Below are 25466 nucleotides of genomic sequence, written 5' to 3'. Positions count from 1 at the left end.
TCTATTGTATGCTGAATGTGTGAGTACGTTTCGTCCTCCCAGGGAAGAGTGGATAATTGATTCTGCGAAGACTTTGAGTCGCTATAATCTGGGAGGCCTGCGACATCATTTATGAGATCTGATGAGGATGTCATTGCGTTACAAAGGTCTTCGTATGTGAGCATTGTCGATGGTAAACAGTGGGAAGTGCATTCCAAACTTGCACTTTCTATAGCAGACCAGGTCGTGGAATCCAGCATGAACTCTGAGGGAAGTCCTTCGGAAGTCGGATCCGATATCAGAGGAGTATTCAGTTCGAAACTAGGTGGTGTACTGGGTGGCTCTGAAGTATCAGAAGTCGAAGAGCTGGAAGACATGGAAGAAATGCTCGGCGAGTTCGAAATAGACGAAGAGGCACTTTCCGACTCAAAGCGTGGCTTGTAGGATTTCCGCCGCGGTGCTCTTGTGCTAAACCGCGTTATACTGTTATAACTAGGCAAAAATGAGCGGGGACGGGACATTCCGAGGTCAAGTACTCCTACCGATTCTTTGCGGCGAGTCCCGTCCTCCCCGGAAAATAGATCCGCACTATCTTTGTCCAGAGTTTGCCATGCTCTTGGACAGCGTTCAGAAGCAACGCATCCTATATTGGTTTTGATTGGTATCATCAAATCATGATTATCGAAACACTTACTGCTTCAGCAGACCATCGTGTACGGTCTATCATGGGATTCAGAGTGTCTGTCCAACGTTTGGCACATTCTTCGATTCATCAATTCCAATGATTGTTCTGACAATGCAAAATGAGGCTTACGATCACTGTTCCTCGTTTGCACATATGCAGAAACTAAAGACCATCTAAAATCGACGCTGTGAGTGTTCATCATTCACCGATTAAATAGTGAAGCTCTCACTGACCTAGTTCCGTACTTCTCAATGGCTTGAACAAGCTTTTCGTCCTCTTCCGGAGCCCATCCACCCTTGACTACATCGGACGCCATTTTTGCAAACCAGCGTTTACGACAATCTTTGTTCGTTCTACTGGGTACATGCTTAGCAATGGCATGCCATTTTGAAGGGTTGATCGAGCCTGGCTCTTCTACACATGATCAGGTTTAGAGTTAGAGGTTTCGAGATCAAACTCGTTTAAACTCTAGCTCACCCAAGTCAACTGCATCTCGTAAGAGTTGATCCTCTTCTTCTGTCCAAGATCGACGCTCTCTGTACAACATAGCGAAATAATTCACGCTTGGTTTGACGAATAATACTGGGAAATGAAGAGAGAACGCACGATTTCTGCAAGTTTGTTTATATACCAATTACAGGATTTGATTACGTTGCGGATAAATCATATACATAGTGACCGGACAGCAAGGACCAAGGATATGCGCATCCAGTCAAGCACATTCCGCGATGATTCCAGCATGAGAGCTAGCTAAAGGAGTTAGATAGGATCTCCAAGACCATATCCAAAATTAAAATCAGATACACTTACTGGAGATGTGATTCTATGATGGACAGGCCGGCAGAAAATGGCTATTTTGCGGGTAGGCTTCCGCCATGCCTAACTGTTACAATCAATAACTCGACCAAAGACGGGAAGGTGGGGAAATTTTCTCACATCCAAAAGCATCAAACGCATTCCCGAAGCACAAGTCACAGTTAAATTGACGACCTATTGTCACGTAGCATGTTCTCCAAGAATCAGAAGGTAGACGGCCCAGAAGGCAAAGCGTCGCAATCATGATTATCGTCTTTGACTCGAATCAAACTCAATAGGTATCGGAGGAGTTTTGAAGGAAATTGTGTAAATTGCAGGAGTTAATCTGCAGATTGTCCCTTTGTTGTCTGAATGGCGCAAGAATTATGAGTGCGGGACAATGTTCAAGATTGTTCATGGTTATAGAAATGGATGGTGAATGATGAAAATCACTGTGATACATACATGGAGCAAAAAGTATTACATAGGGAGCATCAAAGCAGAGTCCTAAATAGACGGGACATCAGAGGTGGAAAAGTCGTCGAATGTAATACTTGCCCCTTGATAGGCGGAGATGATTCCTCGTTTTGATTACTTTTGATGTGTTCGTGAACTCGGATTCGTAGCCATGTTCACTGAAATGAGGAGATGCAGCGACTTTGATATACATAGGACGTTGGTCGGTCAATCGGAAGCGAAGTTGAATGCATGCTGTGACCGCAGTCGAATCGAATTTGAAATAATCATTGTGAACAATACTCTATACCGAGACGACGTCTGCGGGCGGGCAGGAACATTGATCTCGAGTGTTGAAAATGGTACAGGCTCACGACAAGACCCCCAGAATACTTTGACTCTTGACTTGGAAGTCATTTCGCAACAAAATCAGCCCTGAACTTGCATAATCTGTAATCAACGTCGGAAAACATCGATCCTCTCCGTCCGAGAATTATGACCGGAAAGTCTTCCTATAGAGGTTAATCATTAAGTGAAGGTGGAACCTGGGTGGAACAGCGAAGAACCTTCCCGTTATCGGGGCGGAGAAATAATCGTAGAAAAAGTCCGAAAGTTGAGTAGCAGTCCGTAAGTCGTCCTAATTCAGTGGTCGTCGTTTGAAGATGGAGTGCCTCTCAGACTAAATGGGGAGAAAACTCAAAGATAACGAAGTACTCACTTAGTAACAATGCTCGTGACTTGCTAAGTTGCTTCTGCTGAGCCTAGGTCCTTCAATTAGCTACCGAAGCTGCAGCGAACCCTAAGGTACCGCGAAGGCACCGAAGCCGTTCTGAATAGGTTAAGTCTGGTCGAGCAAGACATCAGTCTTGGAGAGGATTTCCTGACGAGCGTTGAGCACGTCTAAGGGCGTCTAAGCCGTTAAAAGTCTGATGCAGATTTAGTGTCACGTAATAAATGAATTGAATCAGCACTCAAACTTTACACTGCTATGCACCACGAAGAGCTGTGTTGGCCACCGATTATTTCTCACTGTCTGAGCAGGATCAGTACCGATCAAAAACGCGGTAATGCTTGAGAAGTTCAGGACGTTGAGCTCAAATGAACTATGAGCTTCGCCATTGACCAGTCCTTGACGTGCAACCACACTCTCGATCCCAGGGCATCATATTGCAGGATGTGCAGGCGAGGATTGAGCGAGGAATAGAACAGTGTCAAACATTATGTCGGCTGAAGACAACAAGGATGAAAGCAAGGGCGACCTTTCATCTAGTTGCATTGGTAACGTACGAAGGAAATGGCAATAAAGGTATAGTGATGGCAAAGTGGCGATGGAAAGGAGAACACAGTGGATAATGCGACAATAAGTGAGCATGCTCTGACCTTGGACAACGCTGTTCCCTCTTGGTGTCTCTTGGATCATGTATACCCTTCACCGCAAGGAGAATCATCTCTTCAACCCTGCCATTCAAGTTGCCCTGCCTTTTTCTAAACAATGACTATTCCTCACTCGTCGACGGTTCTTCATCGCTCTGTGTACTCACTAACACTCCCAGACAGTCTTTATAAGTCGCTCGAGGGTAGAAGAACAACGAAATCAGAAGGTAGCGAATATGAGGACGAAGATGGAGGTGGTTAGATCATGCCTGATCATGCTGTTATCGAATGTCATTATTATGTAATTTTTGGTTTCTCTCTTTCCAACGACCTTACGCTCAAGGAAACAACAAGCAAACACTGTCGACGGGTTCAACATCTACGCTAGGAGACAACGAGAATGCAGAGTAGATTGATGCATCAGCAGAAGTAATAAAAGACGGTAAGTCTTTGGGTTGTGTTTTTATCCATAGGATAATGACATCGTTTCTGAGGCCTCAGCACCATTTACGCCAGGTTTATGCCTTGCAGAGACGAAGAAGAAGAGATTAGCCGCTCTAACCCTTGAGATGATCCTCAACCTTTCTTCGCTGTATACGTATATCCTGCAGTTGAAAATATGCCCCTCCTGATCCATAGAGCACCCAAAGCTCCGAAAATCTCCCTGTATTCTAAATCGTGTGTCTAGGGAAAATGGGGAAGATGCATAAAAGAAACCACCCAATGTAATTTACCACACTCGCGAACATGGGCCCTTCTATACTTTCGTCGCTTCATCGCAGCTTTCTCTTCTGTTGGCAGGAGGAGGGAGGGGTGCCGGCGTGGTCCCCATCACGAACAACCAGAGCCCACGTACGTCGCACACATTGCGTATGATGTGGTGCCGGAATTTATTAGTGCTTTATATATCGCGATGATCGATTCCTGCTACGAACGTATCTCTTTGGGTTCATATTATTGTCCTAGAGCACCGAAAAACGCTCAAAATCAAACTATCTTTGTTCTCCTCTAACCTGTGGATACTTTACATAGGTTGAACATTCTGCTCATTCAATACTAAGTGGGATTATAGCGACAGTACTCGCCATGAATCAGTTCGTTGCAAGGTTTGGAAATGACCCCTCGATTCAAGGCGCGATCACAACTGATTATATCTACATTCAATGGTCTCCACGTTCATAACTCTTTTGAGTCAGTCCATGTGGTTATCAATGACCTGTCGGTAGGTGTGATTCTGGGGTGTTCGTCTCTTTACTGCTTGACCTGGAGGGTCATTATTCAATGATCGTTTTGGTCGAAGTCGCGCAAAATAGGTATACATTTACTCTTGATGATCAAGTTTTCGACATTCAATGACGTTGATAGCTCACGGCTCTAGTGAGTACAGGGAGATGTTCAGCATAAGTACGGGAAGGAAGGAAGGAAAGAAGGAAAGAAGGAAAGAACCGACACGATCCCATTGAGGAACAACTCGAGTTGGCCCTGCAAGCCGGCGCTCACAATGTTGCAACTCTGCAACTCTCATGGTTATCGCGGCAGGCTGGCCATTAGGTTAGTATTCCGAAAAACATATGTGCCGCTACTGTCAGCGCGTTTGTAGCATCCTTTCTATGATAGTACCCTTGTACAACGTAAGGCTTTTTTTACTTTCGGCCTTTCGCAATGTACTCATTTCTACAGACTGAATTGTCCCTGCCCCAAACCCGTGGATTTCTTGTGGGAGGCTTGGTATCGGTGTTATTGTCTCTAACTGGGTAAGGATTGTGTCCGTACCGCTTACTGTGAACCATCCGTGACTCTGCTATTATTTGTAGGTAGGGTGCAGCGAACATGGCACTAGCAATTCAAATAATGATTCCGGTGCATAGTGATCCTTCTTTTCGGGCATCCAGTTCAATCCAGTTCACTTTTCTTACACCTAAATCGGCTGCTTACATATCAAATCCATTTCTAGTGGTAGTTAATCCAAGGAAGGGTGAGGAGGAGGCCAAGCGCGTTGTGTGTCAACTCTTCGCGCGGACACACGGATCATGAAAATATGGAGATGTACGAAACCTGTACGAAACGGTCAAGGCGGAGGAGCTTGTTCACAAAATCACTAATCTTTGGATGTTTTTCCCCATTATTGCAGACTCTCATTGCGTGTGGTCCAAATATTCACTCAGTTCACGGGATTTAATAGTGCGCAAAGCTGTGTGTTTAGTTATCGACCTCAAATTTCTTGTTTTACAAACCTGGAGTCCTACAAGAAAGTTGTTTCCATGAAAAGGGCACGCTGTCATTCTTCAATTTCCATTATCAATGCTTCTTCTACTTCTTCGCCACCTATACCCCTTCCCTTGAGCGCCCTTTGCCTCCTGCCACACACTTGTAACAAACCTATACAATCATACCCATTCCCTTGAGCTCCCTTTACCTCCTGCCACTCACTACCCCTATTTATTCTCCTAATGTGCCCATACAGTCCTGTTTCCAATAACCGTACGTTTGATACACCGAAGAATACAGCGCGTTCCACGTACCGAGCAAGACTTCCTGTACCTCCTCAATTCATTTTATTCAAGGCTCTGTGGACCTTCAGTTCCAAATTCCAGGTTCAAGGTTCCACCTCAACACCGTACAGCTCTCAGTTGCCGCGTCATACAAGTTGTCGACAGGGAGAGAAGTCCAGGAAATTGGGGAAACCGAGAGAAACATGACCCCATATTTATAGGAACAAACTTTGGAGTAATACTTCGCCCCTCGGGCTTCACGCCGAGATATTCCTGTGCGTATGCGTACCCCAAGGTTTTGGAATGAGTGAGTCAATCACAACCCGGTTCTGTTCGAACGATGGGTACATGGATGCGATGTCAGAACGGATCTTCTCAGACCAGAGTCACAAAGAAAAATTTTCACCTGTAAAGCACGACAATCTACCAAGTCCCCCAACTTGTAGTCTGCGTATTTCATAGTTGAGAAAAAAGATGAGAGCAAACACCTCTTGGCGACGCTTGAGCATCCCAACTTAGCCAAACTTTCGATGCCGTAAATTTTGTTAGTTGTACAATTGTAAGAATCCTAGTAGTACACCCCAAAATTTTTGTTTTCAAGTCGTAGTTCCCTTGACTTGACCGGAAGCCATACTCATTATTCCGGTCGCACTTCGGTCACAGTAAAGTTGGTTAACGCTTTTCACACTCCGAGTCCTTACTTGAGAATCGTTGTAGGCAATATCCTGCCATCGTTGTCAGAAAGTAGTAGACTGCTTGGCAGTTTCACATTCGAAGCCGACCATTTGAAATAATTGATGGCACCATCTTTTTGTGTCGGGCAATAGTCTGCGTACAGCTTTTACCCTTGGGATACTCTAGCGTACTCACAGGCTTTTTATCGGCTTACGATCGAATAGAAGTACTTAGGTATCGACGATATAACTCGCTTTGACGTCCCAATTGGGACAGTGCTTGCGGCATCATTTACTGTTTACGACCCTGGTTCAGCTCCCCTGCCTCCTGACACTCACAATCCACTATCAGATTGAGGTGAATTATTGTATCATTTTACATTAGAAGAATGAAAACAAGGTAGTTTTTTGAGTGGTACATGCAATCGCCCATAAATACGCATCGTATTCTACAACAGAAACCTGAATCCACTGCACTAACCCCCCAAGATTGCCTTACGTCCAAAGAATGTTGATCTTCCTCCATCCTTTGAGAGGAATTTCCTCCGGTTCTGGATTCTGGTTCGCGATTTCAATGTAATGTCGAATGGGCATCTCGTCCAGGGTGACCATCTTTGTCTTCTTGGTGAACTTGTACCCGAAGTACAAGAGAAAGATGAGGGGAATGTTGAAGTAGGAGCTGAAGAAGGTTTCGGTGTCCCACTCGTTATGGATAAATACCGAGAACCCTCCTGTAAGCAAAAGAAGACCGAAGCCCAAAAGTCCCAACCAAGCTGCAAATGGTTGGAACGGTGCGGCCCATGGCAGCTCACTTCGACTGATTCCCTGGCGTTTGCACGCGTAGTAGAAGCGGAGATAGATCAAGCAGATGGTGATCCATGTAACTAGAGCAGCGGCGGAAACAAGGTCTTGGAACCATCCGAAGACGATTGAAGCGGAATCTTGGAGAGTCATGTATCCGAGGGCGATGAAGACACTGACGAAGGATACGCAAATGTAAGGGATACCATAACGATTAGTTCGGAGAAGGAACTTCGGAGCGTGTCCTTCACGGGCGAGACCGTATAGTGTCCTAGAACCACCCTATATAATGCTGTCATCAGGGAGTTGAGCTGCAAAGGTATCAGTATACTCACCAGCATCGAAGAGTTACCTGAGGACCAAGCGCTAGTCAAGACAACGGCGTTCACAATATGAGGGACAACTTTGATTCCGGCCAAGTTGGCGGCGATTACGAAAGGGCTCTCGCTGGCATTTCCAGAGCCATTGAGGAGGAACGGGCTGTTGGAAGGTACGATCATCGTAACGATGAGGATAGAGATAACGTAGAAGAGCAACACTCGGATGAAAATACGTTTTGCGGCCTTGGGGATGTTACGACGAGGACTCTTAGTCTCGGCGGCAGCAGCAGCGATGGATTCGATACCAGAATACGCATAGGCAGCATTGGAGAAGGTCGTCCAAAAACCCAAAAATCCACCGAGTGATCCTTCAATACCGAGAAATTGAACGAAAGGACCCTGAATAGGTGGATAAGATATCAAAACAAAGCTATTCTCGTGATATAAATAGTACGAACAGGGTTTCTCCAATACTGAAATCCAAGCCGAGATTGGCCAGGCGCACCTCCCAAATCGATGCAAAGACCCTTGAATCAAGGAAAAGATTAATTATATAGAAAATGTCACTGTGACCGAGAAGAAGCTCACCATTATGATCAAACCAACAATGAGCATAATCTTGAGCATGGAGAAACTGAACTCCAGCTCTCCGTATACCCTGATAAAGCACATATTGGTACCAATGATGAGCAAACCCATGATTGTGATCCAGACTCCGTTGGATACAGATGTCGTCCAAAAAGAAATCAACACAGCCGCGGCGGTGACTTCGGCGGGGATGGAGACGCAGGATGAGTACACAGTGTTCCAACCGATAGCGAAGGATAAAGCCGGATCGAAGAAATATTCAGCATGCCGGACATAGGAACCGGTCAGAGGAACGAGGGATGAAAGCTCGGCGATAGATAAAACGACACCCGATACGAGGATACCGGTGAATAGATATCCGAGAAGTGCACCGACAGGCCCCGCAGCTGCAAGAGCTCGACCTGAACTTAAAAAGAGACCCTAGAGGAGGGAAATTTAACTTGATCAATCGCGCACAACATCAATAAAGACGGCAACAAACCGTTCCGATAGTTCCAGCGAGAGCAATCATTTGAATGTGTCTTTGCTGGAGACCACGCCTGAGATATTGTCAGCACTAAAATTGAGGGACCCTAAAAAACTCACTTCAACTCTCTCTCCTCCTCGAAGACTTGCTCATCGTCACCAATGGGTCCAGTAGAGCCAGACTCGGCATCGAGCTTTCCATCGTAGATGTTCTTGTCCTTTTCATCGTTGAACGACATAGCTGAGTCGTCTAGTTATGAAGGGGGGATGGATGGAGGAAGGTGATGGAGCGAGGGAAAGAGAAGCTAAAGAAGTTACGTCGTCTCATGTGCATATATATATGTGGATAAGAAGCTGTCAATTCCTGAAGAAGTTGAATTAACCCAGCTCGCGTTATTGAATTAGCACTGAAGATAAGCCTATAGAAGGCTGAGCATCCGCGTGTACCATTTGATGCGATTTTGATGCGACCTTCCACTCACGAAGAGCATCCACTGGGGATTTTTAGAGGATTACGGCGCTCTTAGAGGCCTTATCGCAAGGATAAGGCCCATATAATACTGAAAAGAACCAAAAACGCTGGTGGTGTCCTCCTATAGCCATGAGAGGCTCTGTTTCCGCTTGAATACCTTCGGGAGGAGCTTTTGATGACCAGATAACGGCACAACCAGTATGCATTCAAACGGTACCTGAAGTTGAAGGTTGCTTGAAGGTTTGACCGATTGCAGTGTAGGTGCGTCTATCAGAGCTTGAATTGGGCCTATTGACAAGCGTCACTTCTGGAACAGTGATAGCGTACAAAGTTCGTCAGACTCAGAGGTACAACATATGTATACTGAGGTTAATTGAGATTCGGAGTCGTATCGTGGTGGGAGGTATCGACCGGTATAATCATCCCATAAACACTACTCTTCACCAAGTGTCGCGAGAATCCGACCTGCTTACGGACCTCCCCTGTCGAAATCGACATCTGAGCACCATAGGGTCTGGGACTTACATCGGAAGAATGGAGCTCGTGTGAGTCCATGTCTTCAATGTTGATTGTGTAAACGTCGAAGGTGTAGCCGCTCAGTATAGAAGTCCCAGACAGACAGCGGGCTTCGAGGCCGACGATCGCGAAGATGAACTGATAAGTAGATACGCAGGATAGGTCTTGATAGTACACGATAGCGGAAGCATCCTTGTCGCAGATAGATAGATATTAGCGCAGAGCGTTTCATTCCCCTAAGCCCTCCTAAGCCTTCATGGTCCGTGTCCTTCAACCGGTGCTTGGAGAACCTGAACACCCAATAAGCGAAGGATGAAAAGACATTCCACAGGACGGATGCTACGTTGCCACTCACTCGCAAATTGGTAAGGATAATAAAGCTCATGCTACACTTATACGCTGTTTTCGCCAATGGGTCGTTTTGATAAGTAGCCGATGATAGTCCCACACAGTGTACGATAGGGTATGCCTTCCAATCACATACTTCGAGGATGATCAAATTGCTGGGTACGATAGGCGGGCTTATCGACTGTCCTTCCGCTGGTCTGAGGTGGATTTCCGTGTATATTCAGGATGATCGATCTAAGGATTGGAAGTTGAACGATAGCGCTACAATATTAGCATGTACAGTACATGCGCAGCGAATCTTGGCATATGGAACCCGCTCTCTCGACTTGACACTATTTGCCTCCTGCGCTCCGATGATAGCGGTACAGTGAGGAGAGGATGAAAGACGACATAGGGTTAGATTCCGTGCAACTCGTAGCGCTCGCGTATGGACGGCCGACAGTGTACATTGCAGACGATTGTAGAGCTTTGTTGTAGTCTGTCGACCAGTGCTATAAATCGCGCTTTAGAATTGACAGTAGCTTGACAGTACCGAGTGGTACCGCCACTCATGTAAAGGTGTAAAGAAGATTCGCAGAGTGATTTAGATGTACCCCACAGAATGACATTGACAGAACGCGCTCCGTCTAGTCCACCCCGGTGAACAAATGGCTTACGAAGATTGCTTGTGCCATCGGCGTAGGAGTTCTTGACCGAGATGTCAGTCCGAAATTGGCGTAGTGTGGGGAGATGCAGCATGCTCAAGCACATGTATTTGATCGTTCCAGACCTGTTGCATGGGCATGGATTGGCTCTAGGAACGATTGATGAACACCGAGGTTCGAGGACGCATGACTGTTGGTTCAAAAGGATTGTCTCGACAACAGCTATTTAGTGGCATATGGATGTCCACTGAGCGCTGAAGCTTAAGCAAATAGCATACAATTCAGTGGAGTTCCGAACACCAAACTGCGAAAGCATATGGATTACATAGGTCCTGGGCAGCAGATTTGCGTTAGCTCGAAGTCACTAACTAAGGCCTTGACATGAGAAAACGTACCTGTCGTCTTAAGAAATGCTCATGTAGACCATACCGCAGCTTTGGATTTCTATTGGTAAATACGCATCGGAGAACCCGTCACAGTAAACGTATATATAGAGGTCAAGTTCGACTGGTCGACCAGGTTTCGAGGAGTGTCCTACCAAAACTCCCGACCGTATATTCTGACATCAGTATCAGAATCGAACCAGCCACGGATAACATATGTCGTGTGCTCACCACTATGTATTTCCAGACACTCCCAGTTCCCGGCACGTGTGGTCCATCCGATTTAGTATCGTCGGCGGTCGAGGCTGATACCATGGTGATACATAATCCCCACAATGGCATCGAGGGAAGCCAGGGCGAGTCTCTTTGCAAAAAGCAGTGGAGATGGGAGCCAGAGACTGCAATTGAGCTCCTCTTGCGGTGACGAAGAAAAACCCCTCAAGAACGACCAGTCGGTGGTATTACGGCGGCGATTGCAGGAAATTTGTTGCCCGATCGAAGAACAAAAGACAGTCCCGCCTGCATCAATGGCGGCTCGACATTGACTGGGAGCGACAGTTACACAGTGTTACTCAAGCTCCCGCAGCCGAGCAATGGATCAGAGAAACCGACGATTAGATGAGCGGCATCTAAAGGAGGACAAGCAAGCTGGTCCTGGTACGGCGAAGGACAGCAACATCGCAATTCAAGAAGTTGGGGTGTCTGCAACCGGACGACGAATCAATGTGTTGGCAAGGAGGCTAGAGGGGATACGCATATGCTTTGAGAGCTGGTCGAAAAGGATATCTCGAGCCTAGCGGCTACTGGAGATGAGATACATCGCGGTGAGTGAACAGGAGTGATATTGATTTTCCGACAGGTGACGCATAAACGAGGCGTATCAACTTTGACCGGTGGTTAGAGGCTTTAGATATTCAATTCTTGTAAGGGTGATAACTCGAGAGTCTGCGTCGAAGGTTGACCGATGAAATTGAGCCCTAAGATGGTGTTCATTTGGTGTTCGACAAAGATACATGATGAACGAAGGAATATACAAAGAACCATTACAACAGTTACATCGATAGAGGAAAATTTCACCTGTACATGGTTCAGCTTTCAATTCCATATTCATCTCGAGATTTTAGTATTCCTTGTGGCGGTTTGAGAAAAAAGAATGATGCGGGCCGAACACATGAAACCTAAGACTTAGATAGATCAGCATGACGTTTTGTCCCCAGACTCCCAGCTACGCTCAAAAAATGAATTATGTATTCCCGCTCAGTGCTGAAATTACAGGTGCGCAGAAACGGTCGCTTCCAATGGTTGTTGAGACTCATTCCAAGAAGTCGTGCAACTTTGTCCGCGGGTATCAATCAATTCTGGTCAAATAACAGCCTACCCGTTTTTACCCACCAGTAGTCCTCAGCCACCTATTCGTTCTGCCATTATCTAGTCAACTAACTTCCGACGTAGCTGGATCAATCAAAGCATCGTATCTTCGCTCAAGGTTCTGCAAAGCTCTGCTACCTGGTTTTGATTTGGTGACTATGTGGATGAGACACTACTCGCCCCAATTGGTATTAGTCGCAGGATCTTGCAAAATTTCTTAACTGTTCCAATATTGGAAGCTTGAAGGACGTTCAATACAGGAACGTGGATTCAAAAGATCTCTTTACGCTTTTGGCCCGTCCAGTTCCGTGCGAAGCAAAGCGCTACGGCCAGCAAGCAGTTCAGGGTACAATTGACAATTATTCCTCCTAATTCTGGTGAGTGACATACGCCCCGGCTGGTGTTCAACTGACTTATATGTACAAAGTTTTTCTAGAAGGAAATGGTGAAATCTAATAAATGCCCTCTTGACATGTATGTGTATGGTCTATGAATTTTATCTCAGACTAGTCTAACTCCATATCATTCTTTGTGCAACGTACTACCTAGTCTCAAATCCCCGCCAATGACCGTTCGCAGTTTGCTTTAACGCGTTCTATCTTTTGTTACGGCGGTTCCTTCTTTGTCAACTCCGTGCCTTCAAAATAATCGCTTGCAGTCCGCTCGATAGGGATATACGGCATCGAGAGTGATTTATGTCAAGCTTCAAAATATGCTAGCTTGTATTGATATCCCCTGTATACATATCATCTAAGTTCGGTCGACCTATGGAATGAATATTTTAGAATATTGTTTGCAACTACTACTTCACTCTCGTAAGGTCGTTGCCAGTCTGTCTTATTGGTGCAATGCCTGTATCCTTTCATCGGTGAATCCTGGGCGAATCGGACCTATGCTGGTTTGTCTCAACATCTATGCCTCAGTTTTTCCGTCACGAACGCATCATCCTGAGCGTGAATGTTCAAAGTTCGAAGCGTTCATAGTATCGCTCCAAAACTACACCACTACATACCGTGAACTTCAGATATGAGATGAATATATTGCAATGCTATCGTCGTTTCCTGAACAAAACCTCGCCCGTGCTGCTGGGATCCATGCTTGGACCATGCCATTCATATGGCGGTATGACTCCCTCGGTCTCCAACTTAACATCGTAAGACATCAAGATGTGCGCAATGAGGCCTTTGATTTCATACACAGCAAAAAACCGTCCTGGGCTGGAACAATATCAGTGCGAAGCCAACCTTGAACTACCTGAACATACCAGGCATGTCGTCCATTACCGAAGGTGATATAATCCGGACCTGGGGAAATAGTTTGATGCTTAATGCTTTCACCTTCGCGGTTTCTCATGTTGTAGAATCGGAAGGCATCGAACGTGTAGGGATTGTCATACTGAGCCTGATGGAGAATGTGAATGGGGATGAACACGATTGAATGTAACGGGATTTGCACCTCGTCATGATGATGCATGTATGCCGCAACACCAATGGTTGTCCCAGCTGGGACAGTCGTCCCATCCGAAAATGTGAAATCTGTGAGGACTTTGCGATTATTGACGACTGCGGGTGAAGATAACAGCATTCAGCTTTATGAATATCATAAAACGTGTCCAAGTATACGAACTTCCACCGCCACCAGAAAATCGCAAGGTCTCTTTTAGGAAACTATCCAGTTTACGCATTTTTCCGACACCTTCTTTTGTCCAACCCGATTCTTCCACTATGGCTTCCACTTCTTCTCGAAGAGGCACAACCAGTTCTGGGTGTGCCGCGAGTTGGTATAGTGCGTTACAGAAAGCCTGTTGAAGTCTTGAGCCAATTATCACACATTTAGTGAAAAACTCGTACGGTGCTCTTTATAGTATATTAGTAAAGGAAAACGACACGAGAATGAATTACGCACTGTGGTATGAATGGCAGCAACTTCGATGGCGAGAATCCGGGTAATCAGGTCAGAAACTTCACGCTGTTCAGCCTTTGCCTCGTCTAGCAGCCACGATATCAAATCATTCTGTGGCAGTCCAAGATTTCCCCCTTGATCTTCCAAAACTTACAAATCCTAAAATGCTTACGGGTTTACTAGGCCAGTCCTTAGTTCCATATTCGTCTTCCCTTGCTAGGCGCTCTTCGATTATAGGAGCTAGATGCTTGGTGGCCCGTTTCATACTAGATGGCATTCGCGTTAATAAATGCCCAGCGATTCTGCAAAAGTTGAGTGAGTATAATCCTTACTCAAGAATTTTTGGACTTAGTACGGTTTCAGGAACGAAGGAAATAGGTTGATGATCATTGCAGAGATGAACACTTCGACCGCGAAGTTTGTATTCAAGTCCTAGCGTATAAAGGATTAACAACTATTCGAAGTGCTTATTGGGAAAATGTACCAACCAACCAATCAGAATCACGACCTAAACGAAACGTTAGCGCACGATATATTTGAGAAGCATATTACGAACAAAGAGGGAGACCAACAAAGAAGCGGTTAGCAGTACGGCCCACGATTTGGAAGGACGTTTTGTAGGCCGGAACCTTGACCCAGTCTACAAAGATGACAGCGTGGTACAGAGCACACAGACTGCGACGTACCATCTTTTGCAGGAATGAGATCCGCAAAAGCGGAAACCGTCTCATCCCTCACTTCAGCAAATCGAGTTGCAATATTACGGGTCATAGGTGTACGGACAATCGCGACATGGTATGGATGAAGAACAACTTCTTTACTCAATGTATATTCCACTTGCAATGTCTAAGTCCACACGAGCATTGAGTCAAGGGGAAGGTATAACACAACCAATGGACGTACTTCAGCTGCTGCCTCAATCATACTCAGTTGATCATCTGTAGCCTTCATTAAATCTTCAACCATCATGCGCCCAGGAGCTATTATCGCCCAACGATCTACGAGAGCGACCTTGAAGATGCGATTTGGGTACTAGATATACCATTTGTCATCACTGAAAATTTGATTAGGCAACAAATAGACATGCCTTTTCATATCCTTCCTGTAGGATATCTTTGGCATTAGTGAAGAACCGGTATGTTCCGACGAATCCAGATAAAAAGCCAGTGGGGCCAACTGTCGGGATCACATTCAGCTGGAGGCATCATGAATATGTTTGAGGAATAGTGGATGAGCAGGGATGAAAGACGGGAATACCATTGCCACTCGGGACCGCCAACGGACATATTTGGGCAGAAGAATCCAGAAGGCCCAAGCGAGGCCCACAACCAGAAAGCCTAGTGAGTAAGGAGAGCTTACAGAGGAGCTCATGGCGAAAGACAAGAAACTAACCATCTTCTCACGAACTTCTGAATTTGATATATTAGCCGAAAACATGGAGCCAGCGGCTCAACTTGACCTGAATTTTTATCATGGTGAGTGGATATAGGTGCTTACAGGTGACGACGAAGGGGCATATTCTGCTACGGGAGACCGTTGATGATAAGGAACGCAAATTTATGAAAATGAATATGATTAACAAGAATTCACCCTGGTAGGGCTCACCACTTGTGGCACAGTCCTAGGCACAAGTACTTGCCAATGAATGTAGACGGAGAACGATACGCAAAGGTCTAAACAACGGTGATGTAAGATGATGATATAGAATGACTGTTGCATAGAGCTGGTCGTTATTACGAACTCGGATGGGGAATAGCCATATGCGAGAACGTGAGGAGCGACGAGACTACTCGGATGGTGACCAGGATTTATGAAGAGCCATCTATAATCAGAAGTTGTCGGTTGTTGCGGAACGGCATTGAGAATTTAATTAGCACCAACCTCGAGTACTTCCTCTACAACTACTATGCTCCCACTACAAGCCACTCATCTCGATGTTCCATACCATTGGCATAGACATCTCCTATTATGACTGGCTGAGCGACGAATACAGAGAGATGATCCTGGCTGTCCTAGTGCGATAAGTAGAACGTTGTATTGCTATATGATGAAGGATGCGATAGTGAACGAGAAAAAGAAGAAAAGTGTGAAGGGTCGGGATGTGAAGGAGTACGAGGAGTCCAAGGAGAGCGGGTCGAAAGTATCATTTATGAAGAAGAGATACGATTTGCAACATGTCCATTCTGTTGTGTCGGCGGTTTCTTCTAATTTACTCGGCTCACTCAGTACATCTGCCAATCTTTGCACTGGATTCGTCTACTGCTGCCGACGTTCCTGAGTTGTCGGGGATGGGGTATAAGTCAACAAACGACAATGGAGGTTTTGCCAGAAAGGGCTGTTTGTCGTCGCTATCGTCTGAGTAATCGGGATGAACAACCCGTCCGGTTGAGGATGACTGGTTTCATAGGGAGTTCGATGACATTGCTGTCTTTGTGTTATGAAAACTGAGAAGAGGGGCCATTACCAAGACGTAAAGATGTCGTTGGACACATTGAAAGGCAAGGTTTTCACTACAAATATATATATCCTTCTAACAACCAAATCTCTCGCTCAATTGAAGGCAATCGGGTGAGAACTGAGGGATATTTTTGCGATGGAAGATTGACCTCGATGATTTTGGGAAATCCGGCGAATTTCGGCAAAAATCCACGCGCGCCTTCGGTACTGCATTTAGCTGTAAGGCATTGCAAGTGTGCTCTGGCTTAGATTTTGCAAGCATTGAATCCAGATTACGACACGCACATCTCTAGGTACTGCCGGTTTCTTTCTTTACTTCGCCAACTTACACATTGCCATTTACAGACTTCTGAGATTATGTCCTTGCGCAAGCGCTCCTCCAGCGACGATGAAGGCAAGGCACCAAGAAAACGGCCAAATATTTTGCTCACAAGCTCGGATAACGTTGTCGAAGAGAAAAATGGTAGTGATAATAGGAAATTGGATCGCTCTGAGTCTCCTCTTCTTGCTCCTCTGCTCACTGAGTTGCACCAAATATTTGTTCCAGGAGCTCTCCCGCCTAGGTTAACAGCTTTTGCGAGTGTTGATCTATCTATCTTGGCGGAGGTGCTCAGACCATGCTCAGGGTGCACCACTCTCACCAATTGCAACGCAGGGACGGGTACCTGCCACGACTGCTACACCAAGAAGGAAGTTTGTTCAGTGCCTACATTCCTACGGTACTGGATCTATTCCGATCGCACTGGACTTACGTTGGAGCAAACTTTGTTCATGATTACGAACTATGGCGACCACAAAACGAAGAAAAGCTTCTGCCTCGACAATACCGTGTTTAGCAACCATCTCCGTCAAGTCGTCGAGAAAAGCCTTTTACCCCCGCCCCTCAATACCGGTACTTCCGTTTTGGGCGATTCTCCGACGGATTTGGAAAACCGGGTGAAAGCTCTCAACCTTCGCCGCTCCCCTGTAGTACGAACCGTGCACGCACTCGAAAATCATCGACCGCGTGAACTCCTCTCGAGGGACTTGTTAACGCATTCTCAACCAAGTTCTTCCATGGCGCAGTCTCACTGGTTATACTCCAGGAGTCATACCGAGCTCATTTCTCCTATTCATGAAACACCAGTTCGAGTTATTCAGGCCGCCGGTCACAGACATTTTCAGTTCGTGACTTCCACTTCATCGTCACCTTCGGAGAATCCATCTTCTACTCAGTGTACCCTTTGTTCCCATTCTGATGCTAGATTTTCGGGGCCTCCCTATCTATATTACACCTCTATTACCGGTCTATCTATATTACACCTCTATTACCGGTCTAGTTCCTTTGCACCCATACTGGCCTACGTAGTGAGTAGAACACTCTACACAGTGAGGACAACACTCTACACAGTGAGTAGAATACTCTACACAGTGAGCAGAACACTCTACACAGTGAGCTCACCACCACTGTTGCCCACAGTGACCTCCACACTGTGCTCAATGCTGCTGCTCATTGCCATACACAGTGAGCTCAACACTGTATACAGTGTCCTCAATGTTGTCTCAGACAGTGACCTCAATGCTGTCCACAACAAGCTCTATGCTGTCCTACACAGTGAGCTCAGCACTGTATACAATGAGCTGGTCATTGTCTTGGACAGTGAGCTAGTCATTGTCCTCCACAGTGAGCTCAACACTGTATGCAATGAGCTGGTCATCATCTCCCACAGTGAACTCAACATTGTCAGACACAGTGAGCTTGTTGTTGCTGTTGTAGACAGTGAGCTCGTCGTCATCGTCGTAGACAGTGAGCTCGACGTCGTCATAGACAGTGAGCTCAATACTGTCCACTGTCAGCCCAGATGTCCATTTTACGTATAGAATTGAAAGTGATTCTATACGTAAACGTCTCTGAGATTTTACGTACAGAATTTTGAAAATTCCATATGTAAAATTTTTGGCTTGTTCGATTCTTGACCAAGTTTTTCCCACGGGGGTCCAAAAAAGCGCACTTTTATAGCCTTCTGACATAGCTTTCCACATCAACTCAAGTGCTCAGCACTGTACACAGGGAGCTCAACACTGTATACAGATAGCTGAACACTGTACACAGGGAGCTCAGCACTGTACACAGGGAGCTCAACACACTGCTCTACACAGTGGGCCATGGAAAGCTCCTTTCCCATTGCTGTGCTATACATCACTGTGTATAGCAAGCTCAACACTATGTACATTGAGAGACATCTTTACATTAGTGGAGAATATACTCCGATTCTGGTCACGCAAATGTCACCATTGAACTCGCACTACAAAATAACCTAGGGTCACCCACCAGTATCATTCAAATCGGAGCACTGGTTGATGCATAATTCACATCCGACTTGTTGTTTTGTTTTGTTTATAGCACCGTGAGGATTCCGCCGCATAAGGTCGCAGTTACATCATCAGACTCGCCTCTCTCCGCTCTTCATTTTCAATTTTTCAAGTTTTCCATGTAGCGTGGCAACTAATTTCCGTATTCTTTCCCCCCTCCGAGATTTCCTCAGAGGCGCTTTTTTTGCCTGCTTTTTATTTCCTCTTTGAGTAACTCCTGCGCTTTTCTACCATACTTGGCAATTCCTGCTGGCAGAGTTTTCTACCATACTGGGCAATTCTGTCTTGTACTGCCTATAGAGGGCGCAGTTTTTCACCTTTTAAGGAAATTCTTGAAGATTTATAATGCTGAGACCCGCCTCTTCATTTTCATTTTTTTCTTCATTGGAGTGTAGCGTGGGAACCTGGCACAGCCACATCGCGCCAAAGCCAAAACTCGGACTGCAGACTTGATCAAGCAGTGCATTCAGCAGTGTACTTTTCCCAGTCCTCATTGCTATCACTTTTGATCAAGCAGTGCATTCAGCAGTGTACTTTTCCCAGTCCTCATTGCTGTCACTTTTGATCAAGCAGTGCATTCAGCAGTGTACTTTTCCCAGTCCTCATTGCTATCACTTCTGATCAAGCAGTGCATTCAGCAGTGTACTTTTCCCAGTCCTCATTGCTATCACTTGATATGATGATGAAACATTGATGGAATGTATTTTCTCACCCCTGCCAGACTATAAAAGCAAATACGTATCAACTTGTGCTTCTCTTTCCACTACCACTACCTTCCTATTCAAGTAACTAGCTGCTTAGGTAAGCAACACATGCTCTTTTTACGTATAGAATCTCTGTTCATTCTGTACGTAGAATGTCTCGCTCCATGCAATCCGATGTTGCCTTTATCAAAGTCAAGTACCTCAATGGTCGCAAGACTATTCATCGCAACGCTGATGGTGCTTTCGAGTGTTTGTGTGATGCAAAGCCCAATGGTCACATTTATAGACTTTCCAAGTCTCTTCTTGAACACGCCAAAACAGTCAATGCCACAGACATTGATGCAGTGGCTCCAGCAGTCAACAATGTCTTGTCAATGCAAGTAAACACAGGTATGTCATCTCTGATATTTTACGTACAGAATTGGTGGTGATTCCGTACGTAAAAATTCTGCTGTAGCCAATAATTTGTATTCTGTCAATGCCAAGGACTTTACATCGTTCGGAGAGAGTGAAGACCAGGTTTGGACAAGGGAAATGGTAGAAGAGCTTATCAGTCAACCCATCCAGTATGGTAACCAGGTATGTCTGTTTTGCAGTCATTCATTCGATTAATCAAACATGGTCTCAGATCCAATCAAACCCGTACATGGACAACTTTGGTCTAGTTTACCATACAGTTCTTCAGGGGGTCTTGTGTACCCATCACCACATTCTTCTCAAGTCTTCCTATATCCATCGCCACATCCAGGATGAGCATGCTCGCATGCAATACTCACCTACAGAGGCAAAAAAAGTCATTCAAAACCAGTGGCATGTACCGGCTGCACCACTTGTTATGCAGCCTGGCTTTTATCCTCAAGTGGAAGGATTGCCTATCCTGCTAGGCTATGAATGTGGTGATTGCAACCACGTCACAGCCTCTGTAAAGACCATCGAACGCCATGTCCGCACCACGCACAATGTTCCATTCGATATCAATGCGATCCACTATGTTCCTATTCAACGCTTTCACAAACATGCCATTCCATTCCCTATCATACCTGCCTACCCACCTACATCATCTACCATCGATGAGATTGTCAATAATGCAACTGCTCAAGTCGAGGCTGTCTTTGAAACACCTATCGGTGAATTCTCTGCCAACAATCGTCTTGTGAGTCCTTGGTTGCTTGCAACTAAATGGCCGCAACTGGTACAAGGCCGGGACTTGGAAGCACTGTCAAACACTTGTCAGAAGCCTGTAGCAGATGACACTGTATTGCAGAAAGCTTGTGTTGTGATGCAGGGACTTATGGACTTGGCAATAAAGAGTATTCCACAATTGCCAGAGTTGGTTTTGCAGCGATTAAATACTCCGGACCGAGCTAAAACGCAAGTGTTCCTCATCTCTGTATTTTTTACGTACAGAATTTGACCCAATTCTATACGCAGAGGAATCTCAAATACGCCTTTCCACCGACATCAGGGGGGTGATACTACTATGCGGACCTATATTGATGAAGTCAACCGCTTGCTATGTATGCTACTGCGCGATACTCGGAATATCTTTACATACGACCTTCCTCTCAGTGTGGCACAAGCTTTGCAGGCATTGCAGGATGGGTTGGTGGATGATCAGATCTCTGATGTCGACCTGATGTACCTTGTTCATCAACTGCTCATGTCACTCTGGACTCAACACTGGCCACAAGATGTCGAAACCAAGTTTACGACAGATCCAACCATGCTTTTCTTGGCATTCCGCATGATCATTCCCTCGGGTGGGTTTCGTGAACCCAACCAAACTTCACCTGTGGTTGCTCGCATTACTTATTGCCAGCGCTTGGTATTTGTACTCGAGTTGCTCAAGAACCATGATCAGCCCAACTATAATGCGAGTACTGAATGTGATCGCCTGGAACAGTACTTTACCGAAAAGAACGACTATACATTCAACTCGCTTCGCAGTCTTCAACATCTTGCTTCAACCCTTGCTATCAAGCAAAAGAGCTTGCCTCGAGTTGTTTGGCTGGATCGGAAGCAATGGGACCATATGCTTTACCTTGGTGATTCCATCAAATTCGCAGATCTCTGTCAGGTATTCCATAATATCGAGCAGGAGCTTGTTCCTCTGTGGGAAGATAAAATCATGCTGGGTACCAAGCTATCTATTGATATTCACAGTGCTCTTCTTTGCGACGACTTGACACGTAAACTGCCTCCTTATTCCATGTTCAAAGATCCTCGGAACACTTGCCTCCATACCCGTTCTGCTCTCTTCCGAGCTATTGTTTCCACCCCAGCTCTTCGCGATCAGTTCATAGTGGGAATTGACATGGCAAATAACACTCCTCGGTGGAACAAGGTGGCCCTTCGATCATGGTTATACCAGTACAGCCGTTTCAATCTTTTGCTCATGCTGCGCTGGGAGATGTTGGCTGGCTCTCCTACTCGAGGAACTGAAATGGTGTCAATGCTTGCACAAAATACTCAGACTCGTCCTCGCAATCTCTATGCCATTGGTCCCAACATTGCTTTGGTTGGACAGTACCACAAGTCTGGTGCTATCAGTGGGTCTGATAAGCTTCTCCCACGGGCAGGCGATGCCTTTACCGCAGACCTTACAATCCAAAACTTGGCCTTGGCACGTCCCTTTGCACAGTTCATTGCCACTGTATGTTATCCTAATGATCCCAAAGTCATCGAGGCATATCGCGACTTGCTGTTCCCCAACATGGGTCGAGCATTTGATAGCGACGAGTTGTCTGATGCTATGGCCAAATATTCGCATCAGGTTCTGAATGTCCGTCTTGGTCTCAATGCATTCCGACATGTTTCGATTGCCTTCCGACGCATGCTAGTTGACCAAGCTACCGAGCAAGAGACAGACAATGAGATTATACGCCATGTAGAGGCAGAACAAGCAGGCCACTCGGAACATGTGGAGCAGACTATTTATGCTGTCAGCTTGGACTCTATTGGTGAATACTCGGATCAAATGCTGGGTGTCTTCTGTGATGCCAGTGCGCGCTGGCAGATAAAGTGTGGAATCGTTCCCACTGGTGTATCCCGGTCCTATCGAGAAGCCACTGCAGCTTGTTATCAAGATTTGCGCTCAAAGGGATTGTTCGCAGTGGACGAGTTTACCACTGCTGAATCCCGTACCCGCGCCCTTCTGGCTGATGTCAAGGACTTTATCAAAAGCTCCATGACTGCTGCTACAGAGGACATTGCCACTTCCCTCCTGAACAAGTTACAGCCACTGTTACTGCAGCAACAATCAAGTTCAACATCAGCTACAGTTGTTACCACACCTCCTCGGCCCCCCCCTTTGGTCACTACATTCTCACCTACTCGTCAACCAACTAAGCGGAGGGGCACCGTGTCTATTGTTGTTGATTCAAGCCCAACAAAAAAGGGCCGGGAATTTAGCCCAGAACTATCAGACTTGGAAGAAGAGCAAATTCGCTCTTTCACCAAGCCCTCTACTCTACAATGCAAGTTTATGACATGTATTTGTGATTTTCAATTCCACTAATAAATAGTCTGGATTGTAGTTTCAACCTCATCCTTACCTCTGGTACCTCCCCCATCTTCATCCCCAGGCCCTGCAGATGTTTTTACGTATGGAAACAGCGCAAAAACCATACGTAAATCTCCTCTGTTGCTCGAGCCAGGTGAGTTTTTAAATTTTACGTATAGAATTGGACCTAATTCTGTACGTAAAAAAAAAAAAAAAAGTTTTACAACCTGCAATCCCATACTTTACAAGTATTACACAGGATGTGGAGCAAAAAGCCCTCTACTTGCTGCAGCAGGTGCTCAACAATCCAGAGGCTATATGGACTTGTGAAGCCCAGCGCTATGGTGTACTTGGCTCAATCAATGGAACCTATGACATGGTTGTCATTGCTCCCACAGGATCAGGGAAAACCATGATCCCTATCATATGCTCACGCTATGATACAAACCGAATTATAGTGGTCGTTATCCCACTGGTATCACTTCGAGATGACTATTCCCGTCGTCTCACTAATATGCAAATACCTTTCCTCAACTATGATCATAGTGGTGGGTCTGACAGCATGATTCCACCATCGACATCTCTGTTACTGGTATCCTCCGATATTGCTGTTCGCCAACCCTTTCAACGCAGCCTAAAGATTGTACACGCTACCAAGCCTGTCGCATGTTTCATATACGATGAAGGTCAATTGGCAGTAACTGATAGTACCTATCGTGATCCTCTCCGTGATGCATGTGAAGTCCGCTGCCTTCCAGTTCCCATGATTGTCCTAAGCGGGTCTGCACCACCCAACTGCATTCCGGTCATGGCAAACACATTCGGTCTTGCCTCACCATATATTCAGATTCGGAACTGTACAGATCGACCAGAGCTCGAGTATATTCTTGAGCAGGAGCGTCCCAAGTTTCAAATCAAAGCTCGACTTATCGAATTGGTAGCTGCTGCCCGTAACAAACTACAACCTCATGAGCGCATTTTGATCTTTGTTCAAAAGGTTGATTATGGGTCGGAATTGGCTTCTGCATTCAAATGCGGGTTCTACTCTGGCGATAAGAACACTACTCCCAATCGTCAGAAGACCTATCAGGACTGGGTCGATGGTCTATACAATATTCTGATTGGAACTTCAGCTTTACTAGCTGGCAATGATTATTTGCATGTGCGTTTTGTATTCTTTGCCGGTACACCCCCAGATGCCACTGGGTTTGCACAAGGCGCTGGCCGGGGTGGCCGCGATCATCTTCCTTGCCCTGTAACTATTCTTCCCCACAAAGGAGCATACATCTTTTCATCGAATCAAAAGGATGATTATGCTGGTTGTGTTCATATGGCAGCACTATGCAAGAATACACCTCCTCTCTGTATACGCTGGAATATCACTCGCTTTATGGATGGTCATGGCATTCTATGCAAAGACAGTGGACCGAATGCACAGCTGTGTAGCAACTGTCGAACCGAGTCAGGATCACTCAACACTGTTACATCTTATATTTCTCCAACAGATATGCTTTCGCTGTGTGGAGATCATGTTGATCAACAACCTAACTTGGCAGCTGCTGTTGAAGCAGCTCAGTATCACCGCCACATGCGTACTGCAGGCTCTGATCCTGTCATTGCTTCATTCGAAAAGGGTTTCAATATCTTTAATGGTAATTGCACCTACTGTGGAGCAACTGAGGGTGTAGACTCCTCCCATACATTACCTCAATGTCCCAATCTGGATTTCAGCAAAGTTCGCAGCTTCCGGCGACTTATCAAGTACTCGTCATGTTCTGAACATGAAAAACGTACATATGGAACTGTATGTTACAGCTGTCATATTCCGCAGCTGCCTGGTGATGCTGTACATGGACCTTATGGCCGGAGTGTGCGGTGTGAGCATATTGACTTTATGATGGGTCTTGTATTCCGTATACAAGATACTCCTGATGTCTTTACACTTGCCAAACAGGAATTCAACATAAACAAGGAGGATCTGGGATTCTGGCTTGCTTTGCGCCCACAATCAACAGTAGCTCAGCCTTCTTTGTCTTACTATGTTTCGAACTTTGCCCGTCTTGTTTGTTGGTATATTGACAAGTACCTTTGATTTACTTTGCTATACACTCTTGTTTGTATCATGTACTTGTCACCATTGAACTCGCAGTACAAAATAACCTAGGGTCACCTACCAGTATCATTCAAAT

At 45.7% G+C, this 25466-nt stretch overlaps 6 protein-coding genes across 6 annotated transcripts; 2 read left to right on the top strand and 4 right to left on the bottom strand.

Annotated features, from left to right (window-relative positions):
* Window positions 1-517: 517 nt before the first annotated feature.
* Window positions 518-1211, bottom strand: C8R40DRAFT_1075352 (Homeodomain-like protein; the record flags this gene model as incomplete). Its single annotated transcript, XM_046226850.1, has 5 exons — window positions 518-622; window positions 674-741; window positions 794-837; window positions 898-1078; window positions 1142-1211. The coding sequence occupies 5 exons, from the start codon at window positions 1209-1211 to the stop codon at window positions 518-520; spliced, it is 468 nt and encodes a 155-aa protein (XP_046078853.1).
* A 5739-nt stretch (window positions 1212-6950) lies between these two features.
* C8R40DRAFT_1164223 (amino acid permease/ SLC12A domain-containing protein) lies at window positions 6951-8868 on the bottom strand (the record flags this gene model as incomplete). Its single annotated transcript, XM_046230461.1, has 6 exons — window positions 6951-7538; window positions 7592-7975; window positions 8035-8103; window positions 8165-8584; window positions 8646-8703; window positions 8750-8868. 6 exons carry the CDS (start codon window positions 8866-8868, stop codon window positions 6951-6953), a joined length of 1638 nt encoding a protein of 545 aa, XP_046078852.1.
* A 1964-nt stretch (window positions 8869-10832) lies between these two features.
* C8R40DRAFT_915566 (uncharacterized protein) lies at window positions 10833-11459 on the bottom strand. The gene is made up of 3 exons (XM_046236665.1): window positions 11224-11459; window positions 11005-11168; window positions 10833-10941 (listed from the first exon to the last, which is right to left on the bottom strand). The coding sequence occupies exons 1-2, from the start codon at window positions 11332-11334 to the stop codon at window positions 11013-11015; spliced, it is 267 nt and encodes an 88-aa protein (XP_046078851.1). The 5' UTR covers window positions 11335-11459; the 3' UTR covers window positions 10833-10941; window positions 11005-11012.
* Window positions 11460-13130: 1671 nt separating this feature from the next.
* C8R40DRAFT_1137272 (cytochrome P450) lies at window positions 13131-15642 on the bottom strand. Its single transcript, XM_046229428.1, has 14 exons — window positions 15520-15642; window positions 15350-15457; window positions 15166-15294; window positions 14949-15108; window positions 14819-14902; window positions 14751-14770; window positions 14618-14694; window positions 14435-14564; window positions 14266-14373; window positions 14211-14216; window positions 13987-14161; window positions 13816-13922; window positions 13625-13761; window positions 13131-13577 (listed from the first exon to the last, which is right to left on the bottom strand). The coding sequence occupies exons 1-14, from the start codon at window positions 15631-15633 to the stop codon at window positions 13409-13411; spliced, it is 1524 nt and encodes a 507-aa protein (XP_046078850.1). The 5' UTR covers window positions 15634-15642; the 3' UTR covers window positions 13131-13408.
* A 1434-nt stretch (window positions 15643-17076) lies between these two features.
* C8R40DRAFT_1178647 (uncharacterized protein) lies at window positions 17077-18579 on the top strand (the record flags this gene model as incomplete). The annotated part of the gene is made up of 3 exons (XM_046232899.1): window positions 17077-18066; window positions 18138-18223; window positions 18270-18579. The coding sequence occupies 3 exons, from the start codon at window positions 17077-17079 to the stop codon at window positions 18577-18579; spliced, it is 1386 nt and encodes a 461-aa protein (XP_046078849.1).
* Window positions 18580-24537: 5958 nt separating this feature from the next.
* Window positions 24538-25024, top strand: C8R40DRAFT_1137268 (uncharacterized protein). Its single transcript, XM_046229427.1, has one exon. It carries the CDS (start codon window positions 24585-24587, stop codon window positions 24963-24965), a length of 381 nt encoding a protein of 126 aa, XP_046078848.1. The 5' UTR covers window positions 24538-24584; the 3' UTR covers window positions 24966-25024.
* The last annotated feature ends 442 nt before the right edge of the window (window positions 25025-25466 follow it).

The sequence above is a fragment of the Lentinula edodes genome (assembly GCF_021015755.1).
Source record: "Lentinula edodes strain Le(Bin) 0899 ss11 chromosome Unknown C8R40scaffold_90, whole genome shotgun sequence".
NCBI lineage: Eukaryota > Fungi > Basidiomycota > Agaricomycetes > Agaricales > Omphalotaceae > Lentinula > Lentinula edodes.
This window is presented reverse-complemented; position numbering and strand designations above follow the sequence as displayed.